General features: G+C 37.6%; 1 protein-coding gene across 1 annotated transcript in view; it reads right to left on the bottom strand.

Annotated features, from left to right (window-relative positions):
* The window catches only part of LOC136886744 (fatty acid synthase), a 198,915-nt gene that overhangs the window by 57,520 nt on the left and 128,966 nt on the right, over positions 1-12,429 (bottom strand). The window contains exons 23-24 of the mRNA XM_067159548.2: positions 12,111-12,234; positions 7,965-8,141 (exon numbers count right to left, since the gene is read on the bottom strand). Of these exons, the coding sequence (XP_067015649.2) occupies positions 7,965-8,141; positions 12,111-12,234 (301 nt within the window). The remainder of the gene's footprint in view (positions 1-7,964; positions 8,142-12,110; positions 12,235-12,429) is intronic.

Raw genomic sequence — 12,429 nt, 5'->3', positions numbered from 1 at the left:
GATTTCAAGAGGTTTCAAGAAACCTTGATGATACAGATGCATCCTTCTAATGGTAAAATAATCTTGAAAATGAATGAAAACCTACAACCTGTTTTCCAGTTGTTAACCGGGTCAGGGATGTAACGAATGACCCATATATAGGCTATTAGTACAATGGGGTCGCCACTCCCAAAGTGATATATTAATGACTGTTAAATGATATGAAATGATAATGGAAAGTGTTGCTGGAATGTAAGATAACAGGGAAAACCAGAGTACCCAGAGAAAAACCTGTCCCTCCTCCACTTTGTCCAGCACAAATCCCACATGGAGTGACCAGGATTTGAACCATGGTATCCAGCGGTGAGAGGCAGACGCGCTGCCGTCTTAGCCACAGAGGCTTGGTAAAATAATCTTACCATTGTTAATCAAAATTGGTTTTGGCAGACTGAAGAACCAAACAGTTATAAATTATAATTATAAATTAACAACCCTTGCAACCTAGTTTTAGTTCAAAAATATCTTGACCAGCAACAAACCCTCTTTGCTTGATTCACAGCTTCTGACACTGTTAAACATGATGTTGTTATACATCTTATCTCATACTTCCTGCATCAAGACTGAAAATCTGTCAAGATTGCCCCCCCCAAAGAGTGATGATGCCTGCTGGAAGCAGAAATGAGCTCATCAGGGGCTGCGAAGAAATTAATGAAGAAGAATTGGCATTGATGAGGAGGGAAACTATCTCTGTGGAGTTGGCAGTATTTGGAGACGTGATGACTGTGCTTTTGTGTTTCCGTGTTTGTCCTTATCTCCACTTTCTGTTGCTCCCTCTTGATGATCCTAGAATTTTCTATAATAATCCAAAACAAGAATCTTTATGTAATACTGAAACAATTCAGCTCAACATTTAGAAAAAAAAAAAATGCCAGATGGTACTTCTTGTTAGCTGATATATTACCATTCCGGAGGTCATTTTCAGCACTTTAGTGAATAAAGAGAGGAGCTCAAAACACAACTGGGGAACAGGGACTCTCAAACCTAGCGACGATCTACATCGAATCTCATCATTTGGAGGTAGTTTAAAGTAAAAGTGTGTTCTTTGACAACGCGATTTCAGTGTCTGCATTCCAAGAGAGATGTATGGAGCTCCTCTGGCTGAAAGCGAGTTCTGTCAAAACATTATATTTTAATTTCTGTCTTCACTAAATGTATGTGTTGAAATAATGCTTAATATGATTGTTTAAAATGCAAAACATCACACTCAAGACCAAAATTTGTCATCAGTAGATAATTATATGTTGCTCTGTAGAAGTCTATAATTGATAAGGTTAATTAATGTATTGTTAGAACTGTCTGCATTATGTGTTTTAGAGCGTGTGTGTGCTTGAGTAATCAGTCCATAGACTGGTTTGATGCAGCGCTCCATGCCACCCTATCATGTGCTAACCTTTTCATTTCTAAATAACTACTGCATCCTACGTCTGCTCTAATCTGCTTGTCATATTCATACCTTGGTCTAACCCTACCGTTTTTATCACCTACACTTCCTTCAAAAGCCAACTGAACAAGTCCTGGGTGTTTTAAGATGTGTCCTATCATTCTATCGCTTCTTCTCATCAAATTTAGCCAAATCGATCTACTCTCACCAATTCAATTCAGTATCTCTTCATTTCTGATTCGATCTATCCATCTCACCTTCAGCATTCTTCTGTAACACCACATTTCAAAAGCTTCTATTCTCTTTCTTTCTGAGCTAGTTATTGTCCATGTTTCACTTCCATACAATGTCATGCTCCACACGAAACTCTTCAAAAACATCTTTCTAATTCCTATATCAATGTCTGAAGTGAGCAAATTTCTTTTCTTAAGAAAGCTCTTCCTTGCTTGTGCTAATCAGCATTTTATGTCCTCCTTACTTCTGCCATCGTTAGTTATTTTACCACCCAAATAACAATATTCATCTACTTCCTTTAAGACTTAATTTCCTAATTTAATATTTCCTGCATCACCTGCCTTCGTTCGACTGCACTCCATTACTTTTGTTTTGGACTTATTTATTTTCATCTTGTACTCCTTACCCAAGACATTTTCCATACCATTCAGCAGCTTCTTGAGATCTTCTGCAGTCTCCGATAAAATAACAATATCATCGGCAAATTTCAAGGTTTTGATTTCCTCTCCTTGGATTGTGATTCCCTTTCCAAATTCTTCTTTGATTTCCTTTACTGCCTGTTCTATGTAAACATTGAAAAGGTGGGGGGACAAACTGCAGCCTTGCCTCACTCCTTTCTGGATAGCTGCTTCTTTTTCAAAGCCCTTGATTCTTATCACTGCAGACTGATTTTTATACAGATTGTAGATAATTCTTCGTTCTCGGTATCTGATCCCAATCACCTTCAGAATCTTAAATAGCTCGGTCCAATCAACATTATCAACTGCCTTTTCTAGATCTACGAATGCCATGTACGTGGGCTTGTCCTTCTTGATTCGATCCTCTAAGATCAGACGTAAAGTCAGGATTGCTTCACGTGTTCCTACATTTCTTCTGAAGGAAAATTGATCTTCTCCCAACTCAGCTTCAACTTGTTTTCCCATTCTTTTGTAAACAATACATGTTAAAATTTTGCAGGCATGAGATACTAAACTAATGGTGCGGTAGTTTTCACACCTGTCAGCACCGGCTTTCTTGGGAATAGGTATAACAACATTCTGCCGAAAATCGGATGGGATTTCTCCTGTCTCATACATCTTACACACTAAATGGAATAACCTTGCCATGCTGGTTTCTCCTAAGGCAGTCAGTAATTCAGAGGGAATGTCATCAATTCCAGGTGCCTTGTTCCTATTTAGGTCGCTCACAGCTCTGTCAAACTCTGGCCTCAAAATTGTCTCTCCCATTTCATCAGCATCGACAGCCTCTTCTTGTTCCAGAACCAAATCATCTACATCTTCGCCTTGATACAACTGTTGGATATGTTCCCGCCATCTTTCTGCTTTGTCTTCTTTCCCTAGAAGTGGCTTTCCATCTGAGCTCTTAATATTCATACACCCAGATTTCCTTTCTCCAAAGGTTTCCTTGATTTTCCTGTATGCAGCATCTACCTTTCCTAGGACCATACAACCTTCATCGTCCTTGCATTTCTCCTTTAGCCAGTCTTCCTTAGCTACCTTGCAATTTCTATCCACTTCATTCTTTAAGTAGCTATTATAATTATGTTGGATGACCAAGAAAATGAGCACAACCAAAAACTGTTGATAGTAGCCTACATGAGATGGCTTTCAGCTTATGTTATGAAACAATCTGAGTCACAATTTTCTTTCCATCTTCAACTCTATTCTATTATATCCTTGTCAGTCTTCCATTGTACTCAATTTTATTTATTTTATTTCTTCTGCCACATTCATTTTTGACTAGTCTGATAACCTTGCTGTTTATTATACAACACACATACGTATTGGACAAGAAAAATCTTTATTGGAGCTAAGATGGCATCATCACTTCCCACTTGGAAGGCTAGCGCACAGTGAGCCATCTGGTGACAAATTAGAGTACCACTTACTATTGTAATTAAATTCAAGCCATCATTATCAGAGAAGTCTTCCTAATGAACAGACAAGATTTTCTTCTGAAGACGATGAACAAAGTTCTCTGTGAAACATACAGAAAACAAGTTGACCAACTCAATCACAATTCAGAAATATCTTTTGTATCTAAACCTGCTAAACGTTCTCTTAAACCCTAAAGTAATAATTCCGATAGTTCTTAACTGTGATAGGTGCCGGTCAAAACATGGCGATAGACAGTGCCCCACATTTTGGAAAAGCTTCAACAAGTATCATTTTTTTAAACCAGCAGCTGGCTGTTGCTCACGGAAGCCCATTAAAACTGTCAAATGCCAGCCTGCTGACAATGACTGCTCTGATAGCTCGAACAGTTGCATTTCAGTAAGTTTAAAATTATTAGGTACACCCAAGATTAAAATTGTTTACCGGCTGTGAGCTCAATGTGTTGACCAGTTAGGTTGGTAACAAAGAAATACAAATAGAAAAAACGTTTCATTAGATGCAAACCTGATTCCTGAGCTGATATCAGCATTATGGCCCTGAAAATATTCACCAAGATTGAAGGTGATTCTCGGCTTGTTCCTACATAAGTTAATATATTATTGGAAAGATTTGATAAAACCACAAAGCCTGTTGGAGTTGTCACATTGTTTTACAAATATAATAACTTTTAAAACAGTGAAAGACTTCATGATTGTAGAAGAAGGGTCCATGTCTCTTGGGCTGCCTGGATGTCTCGCCCTGAATTTAATTAAAAGAGTTCATGCCATTAGTTTAGAAGAAAATTTAGCCAAGACAAAATTTGTAACAAAATACTCTAAAATTTTCAATGGTCATGGAAAATTTCCAAAACAGTGTGATATACCTATGAAGCCTGATTTGGACAACATATGTTGGCCTCCCAATAAAGTGCCAATTTGCCTATTGAAGCCACTTCAGGAGGAACCTTGAAAAAAAAAAAAAAAAAACACAAGCTACAGTAAAAACTGACAAAATTAATCCCAGGGTGTGTATCAACAAAAATGTTTTGGTTGAAAAACCTAATAAAATAATGACTTAGTTTAGATCTGTTGGACTTGAACCAATACATTATTTGAAAGCCTAAGTTATTACCTACAACTGAAGAAATTTCAGCTAAACTGTCAGGAATTTTATTTTAATTTTTGACCATTCAGAAGGATTCCATCATATCCGTTTGAATGAGAACTTAACATGGAAATGCTGTTTCACTACTCCTTTTGGAGTTTACAGGTATTTGATTCTGCCCTATTGTCTTGGTATTGGGCCAATGATGACCTTTGATGTTAGGCCCCTTAAAACAACAAGCATCATCATCATGTCTTGGTATTGCTTCTGAATTGTTCCAGGATGAGATTGAATATTGCTGACATTCTTAACCTTATGATTTAGTTTCATGATATGTGTGCTTATGCCAACACAGAAGAACAACATGACCAGACTGTGAACTAGGAAAATAGGAGCAGTATTTTATTCGGCAAAACTGCAATACAAAGAGAGCCATGCTAGGTATGCTGGGCAAATATTCAACAAGGACGATATGAAAATGATCCCAGAAGTTGGAAATGCCCAAGTGCAAGGAGGATCTGCAATGTATGATTGGTTCATTCAAATACAATACAAGATGGGTGCCAGAAATGGCAGAATTAATGTCGTCATTGTTTAAATGACTTAAAAACGATACTGCTTGGTGTTGGCTGCCAGTACATGAAAAAAGCCTTCAAAATTAATTTTTTTAAATCTGAGTCTCTTGCTTTAGGGTAGCAGCTACTGGATTCCGATTGACAACCATTGTCAATGAACTTCACGAAATGTTCTGTAGATTTGGTTATCCTGTTGAAATTTCAGCTGACAAGGTTCCATTCACATCTTGGGAATGCCAACAGCTTAATGCTTCCAAAGCACATAACACTAATCACAAGCACTCCTCACAATGCTCGAAGCAATGGCATAGCTGAGAAGGCCATTGGAATAAGCAAAAAAGTATATATGTGGAGGATCTTAGTGACTATCAAGATGCAATTCTGCACTATAATAATTCGCCACTCTCAGGCATCAGTGCCTCACCATCTCACATTTGAAATAACTGAAGGTGCAGGACAATATTACCTATAATGGAGGAAGCTCTCATCAGGTAGTGCAGGATGGATATGTTCAACTACGTTCTAGCTTGCAGCACTTGGAGGAGGGAGTGGTCTTATATGAAATGTGACCACATTGTATTTCGCACACCTCACAACTAAGTATGGCAAGAAGCCACAGTTGTGTGGGATGGTTGAGAATCCTAATCCTATTGGGTAGTGTGGCATAACATACTGACCATAGGATTATTATATTTAGTACTAATGTCTTTGACCAGATATTGTTCTGACTTCTAATCAAGTTGATGTAATGATATTGTGATACCTAAAATATATTACACAAATAAAAAATTCAAACCAAACCAAACCAAACCAAACCAAACCAAACCAAACCAAACCAAACCAAACCAAACCAAACCCCATGGCACTTAACACCTTTGAAAGGGCTTTGGCCTGCCCAGCGACCGCTGCAGATTACGAGTGGCCGTGTGGTCAGCACGACGCATCCTCTCGGCCGTTATTCTGGGCTATCGAGACCGGGGCCGCCATCTCACCATCAGAAAAACCCCTGACCTGGCTGGGAATCGAATGCGGGGCCTCCAGGCGAGAGGCAGGCACGCTACCCCTACACCACAGGGCCGGCATATTACACAAATACTTGTTATTAATTAAAAAACAATCTACCCATAGAAACTTTCCACATTAGATTCACATTTCAAAATCCTGCAGGCAGTTCTTTGATGAAGCCATTAATGTCCATCCTTCAAAGAAAGAATATACCTTGATAAATATGTTGAAATGGCTCTTAAGGTCAGTCAAGGGTTGCATCGTTTTCACATTGAAGAACTTGTAACACCTTTTATTGAATTGATATAAAGAAATGGTAATGAGGTGAATATATTTATAGAATGTATATACATGGGCACCCATATGACAGTTTCTAGGGGGGTGGGAGGAGACCTGGGGGTACGTAGTAATTTTAATATTTTGGAAGATAAATGGTGATTTGTATTCTGCAGTAGAATAACCCACGGTATCACCTGCCTGTTGGTGGGAGACGGTAATAACGCTTTTACATAATACTGACTTTTCATTTTCTTGAAAGGAAAACACGTGACTACACTAGACTTTTGCCTTTCCCTGAGAGCTAGAGGTGGGCCGCGGCCCCACCTTGCCCCCAGGTATGGGCGCCCTTGTGTATATATCAATACTTCTTAATATATACATTCTATAAATATATGTCAATACTTCTTAAAATGGCCTACAATTTCCATCCTAAAGGCCATCCTAAAAAAATTATGACAATGTAAAGTCAAACAGCCGATGACTATCAGTAGTAGTAGTAGTAGTAGTAGTAGTAGTAGTAGTAGTAGTAGTAGTAGTAGTAGTAGTAGTAGTAGTAGTAGTAGTAGTAGTAGTAGTAGTAGTAGTAGTAGTAGTAGTAGTAGTAGTAGTAGTAGTAGTAGTAGTAGTAGTAGTAGTAGTAGTAGTAGTAGTAGTAGTAGTAGTAGTAGTAGTAGTAGTAGTAGTAGTAGTAGTAGTAGTAGTAGTAGTAGTAGTAGTAGTAGTAGTAGTAGTAGTAGTAGTAGTAGTAGTAGTAGTAGTAGTAGTAGTAGTAGTAGTAGTAGTAGTAGTAGTAGTAGTAGTAGTAGTAGTAGTAGTAGTAGTAGTAGTAGTAGTAGTAGTAGTAGTAGTAGTAGTAGTAGTAGTAGTAGTAGTAGTAGTAGTAGTAGTAGTAGTAGTAGTAGTAGTAGTAGTAGTAGTAGTAGTAGTAGTAGTAGTAGTAGTAGTAGTAGTAGTAGTAGTAGTAGTAGTAGTAGTAGTAGTAGTAGTAGTAGTAGTAGTAGTAGTAGTAGTAGTAGTAGTAGTAGTAGTAGTAGTAGTAGTAGTAGTAGTAGTAGTAGTAGTAGTAGTAGTAGTAGTAGTAGTAGTAGTAGTAGTAGTAGTAGTAGTAGTAGTAGTAGTAGTAGTAGTAGTAGTAGTAGTAGTAGTAGTAGTAGTAGTAGTAGTAGTAGTAGTAGTAGTAGTAGTAGTAGTAGTAGTAGTAGTAGTAGTAGTAGTAGTAGTAGTAGTAGTAGTAGTAGTAGTAGTAGTAGTAGTAGTAGTAGTAGTAGTAGTAGTAGTAGTAGTAGTAGTAGTAGTAGTAGTAGTAGTAGTAGTAGTAGTAGTAGTAGTAGTAGTAGTAGTAGTAGTAGTAGTAGTAGTAGTAGTAGTAGTAGTAGTAGTAGTAGTAGTAGTAGTAGTATGCCTAGTAGTTTTATGATAAAAGAAGGGGAAAAAAGAATATCAGAAATCATGAATTTCCTATTTTGTACTTACTGTACCGTAAATGACGGGAACAGTGACAGCATCTTCCATCGAAACATCATCTGGTATTGGCCACAGGAAGAATTTGTCAGCAATAATCACATTGCCCACTGAACCACTTGACATCATGCCCATTACTCTACGTCCATCGCTGGTGCGGCCCGCAAACTCAAATCCAATGACACATTCCTGCATAAAACAGTTTCCATTAAATAAATAAGTACATGAATTGCGATCATTTTATGGTCAAAATTATAGATACAGCAAGGTGCAGATAAGGACAGGTTCAAATACCTCATGACTTTTATCCTTACAATGGCATTCTCAATTCTTTTTGCAGCCTTTTAAAGATCACTTGAGAAAGTTGGGAAGTTCTGCACCAAACAGCAGGTGAACCTTACTGAACTCTACTTTGCAAGTAAGTGCTACAAAATTTATGCATATCCCCAGATTTCACAGCCTCAGATTTTTTTCTTTGGGCATATCTCAAATAAAATGTTCATCTTAACAAGCCAGCAACCATGGAGAAGTTCAAGAACAATATTTGAGCAGCAGAAACTGATGCTTACAGTCAAGGAGCTTATGAAAATAGAGGAAGCAAACGGTAGTCATTTGAAAGGTATTCACAGGTAAGGTTCACAGATTTCTGAAATAAGCATTTTACGTTTATAGCATAAACAATGACATTTCTTTCAAAACAAGAAAGTTGTAAATGTTTCAAACCCATGCGTAACTTCTGCACCACACTATACAATATATCATTCTAGTCAAATAGGTTACTGGTTTTTGCACTCTTTTGTATTAATAACAATGATCATATGGCCTCAGTTATCACAATTGAGCACTTCGTCCACCTGCATGTCAATTTTGAAATTCTGTGTTACTATACTAGATAGTAGAGAAAATGGAACTCTCCTGGATGACCTACTGCTGAGTTTTAATTAATTTTATTGGGTATACTCTTTTCTAAAATGTAGTTAGTTAGCCAGTAGAGTATGAAGACATGAAGATTGCCCTTGTCATCATATATTTTCATTTTTCCCTTTGAGGCAGAGAGAGGGAGAGAGAACACAAAAAGTATCCTTTGTCTTCCTTCTGTTGCTCCCTTTTCCCCATGCTGACATGTCTTTGTGTTTATCCTGGCATGTGTTTCTTCCCTTTTTCCCTCTCTTTCAGTTTTTGAATTTATATTCCCCTTGTTTGTTTCCTTTATATTGACCAGTTGGGCTGCTTTTCGCCTTTTGAATTTCCTCTGTGTTCCTCACATACCTCCTCCTTAAAATCTAATGCAATATACACACTGCCCTTATCCTTTTGTGTTTTCATCTTTGTCTTTTTCTCTCCTCTCTACTGCGCTCCCATTGTACACAGACTAGTATTTATGTTTATCCTAGTATGGGCGTTCATTTTTTGTTTCCTATCTTTCTAATTTAAATTAATTACTCACCAGTTTATGAGTTGTCATAATGGAAAAATGGACAAATAAATAAATAAATAAATAAATAAATAAATAAATAAATAAATAAATAAATAAATAAATAAATAAATAAATAAATAAATAAATAAATAAATAAATAAATAAATAAATAAATCCAATCAATCAATCAATCAATCAATCAATACATCCATCAATCAATCAATCCTGATCTGCATTTAGGGCAGTTGCCCAGGTGGCAGATTCCCTATCTGTTGTTTTCCTAGCCTTTTCTTAACACTTTGAAGATGATGTCACCCCATGTGGGGTGACGGACCCTCATACAAAATATAGTATGTTACCCCTCATGGAGTGACACGGTAGTGTGTCCAGGCCTCTCAACTTCAGGCTGTCGCACGAAACTAGCGCTACCATTTGCTGTTGTAATGCATTGCTTGTTCACGTAAGGTGTTCATAGAGTGCAGCGCAGTGCCCATGCCTTTCTCAGCATGCTCTGCATTGCACAACAGACAGGGAAATTTCTCTGACATTTGTCACCCCGTGACATACGCAACCATCAGAATTCAATTATTAATGGTAAGGGAAAAAAAAAATGTGGATTGGAGTTTATTATTGCTTTATTCTTACATACTGGTTGAGATTTAGCACTCAGATGAAATTGTAAACCGGGGCTACGCATAAATAAATACAATGTTCCTGCAAACCTGAGAATGTTCCCCAGTAATTGTCACTGGCTGGTGATTTGGTTGAATCATTGCCCGCTGCAGCACCGGAATCTTTGCAAGTGTCCTCACTACAGAAACTACTGTCGAATTCTGACTCGGAAAAGGTGGCATCACATTGGAAATCCTAAATGTCAACATCTCTTGATTCAACATTCAAACCCTTTTCAAGTTATTCTTCTATCTCTCTATCGGTAATCATGGCTTACTCAACACAGAAACACATAACATGAATTAAATTCTTGTCACAAAACTGTAAATTACACGGAACTCGTTGAAATGCGCGTAAATCAACAGCTCACAACACAGAGCACAGTGTTTCACAACAAAGGTAAAAAAGGCTGTCACACGTGCGCTTTCTCTGTTGCATAGTCAACCTGATAACCATATGTCACCCCAATGGGGGGACACAAAAATAGTAACTTTGAACATGAATTGTGTGTCTGATTATCATCTATGAATGAAATTATGAACATCCGTAGCCGACAACAACCTGAAAAATGTATATCGGATTTCAGCAGTTTACCACGAGGAAAGCAAATGTACACGTCGACGCTAAAGTGTTAAATAATTTCAAAAAAACTGGACATTTATTGAACATCTCCCTTGGTAAGGTATTCCAATCCCTAACTTCCCTTCCTGTAAACGAATATTTGCCCCAATTTGTTCTCTTGAACTCCAACTTTATCTTCATACTGTGATCTTTCCTACTTTTAAAGACACCACTCAAACGTATCCATCTACTAATGTCATTCCCCACCATCTCTCCCCAGACAGCTCGGAACATACTTGTTACTTGTAACATACCACTTAGTCGAGCAGCTTGTCTCCTTTCTCCCAAGTCTATACATGATGAAGGTTGAAAAGGAAATATTCATAATGGAGTATAGACATAGATTCTAGTTGCTGGAGGTAATGGACAAAGCAGATTAGATAATTAAGGAAAACTTTCTCAAAGACTACTACGATCATAATTTGTCTCATTTGTTCACATTATCACCAATTCGTGATCACTGACAAGTTCATGCAACGTAAACAATATTGTACATACATGAGCATGATTTACAGTCATATGATAGAATTTGAGGATGTTCCCGTAGAACGAAACCACCATGACCCCACAGACAAGTTCACTGTACGGTTTTGACTAGATGGCCTGAGCGGTACAATCTAGCGGTACAGTACTAGAAATTTGCATATCTTGAGAGTACTCACTGTAGCCAACAGACTAGCATTTAACACTACAGTAGGGTGTATGTGAAATACTTCCAAGATATTGATAAATTATTGTACTAGTTATCAGAGAGTTAAGTTATAAAAAATTATGTTAGTCCTTCAGTCTGAGAATTCTGGTAAGTAGTGTCCATTTCAAGCTGATCTATTATATATTTCAAGACTAATACTTTACCAAATTGAATATGTATATGTATCTTTTTTTTTTTTTTTTTTTTTTTAACTATAATTTGGAAACCAAGCCCACCAGGATTTGCTGCAAGGCCATAGTGGTGTGATAGCATAGCAAAGTCAACAGCTCAGCAGTTCACAAGCCCGGCAGGGAAAGTCATATAACAACACCTGTCAGCGGTACTTTGTACCCCGCAGCCTCGTGAGAAACTCACTCACCGGTACAATATATAGCTCTGGCAGGCAACATGTTAAAGTTTCATTAATCACAAGAACATAACCAAGGACTCATTCATTATTCGTCATCATCACCATCACTACTGATGTCCCTCTTTGTATCAGAGTCTTTACTACTGAATATGAGTCAATGCCTCAAGTGTCTTCATTTCATACCTGCTTTAAACCATGTGTAAATTTAGAATTCAGGATTCTTGTGACCATTCACTGTAGGTGAATTGATGTCCTCTTGAATGAACAAAAACAAAATAGCACCTCTTCAACCTAATTCAGAACATGCAGCATCAGTTTAAATATGGTCTGAGGAATGAGCCGCTGTGCATAAGGGTTAAGAGAATGAAAATATTACCACACACTTACCTGCTCAGTTCTTTTTCCTACTACAACTTCTTTAGCAAGTCTGCCAGTTGCCAGCATCACATCTCTGAAGTTCAGAGCAGAATAGTATATGTGCACCAGCTCTTTCCCTTCTGAAGGTTTGAACCTGCCATTAGACAAACATGAATGCTCAGGTAAGAAAGCAAACAAGAGCAAAATACTTGTAAATATTTATAGGGAACAGATGGAAAGCAGTGAGTGTGTATTCACGTGTGGATAGATACATATAAAGGAAACTCATGGGTCCAAAATGTTTGCAGTGGAGGTTCAATTACTTGGTTGCAGCGCATCATTTTGGATC

This window comes from Anabrus simplex, chromosome X, assembly GCF_040414725.1.
Source record: "Anabrus simplex isolate iqAnaSimp1 chromosome X, ASM4041472v1, whole genome shotgun sequence".
In the NCBI taxonomy this organism is placed as follows: Eukaryota; Metazoa; Arthropoda; class Insecta; order Orthoptera; family Tettigoniidae; genus Anabrus; species Anabrus simplex.
This window is presented reverse-complemented; position numbering and strand designations above follow the sequence as displayed.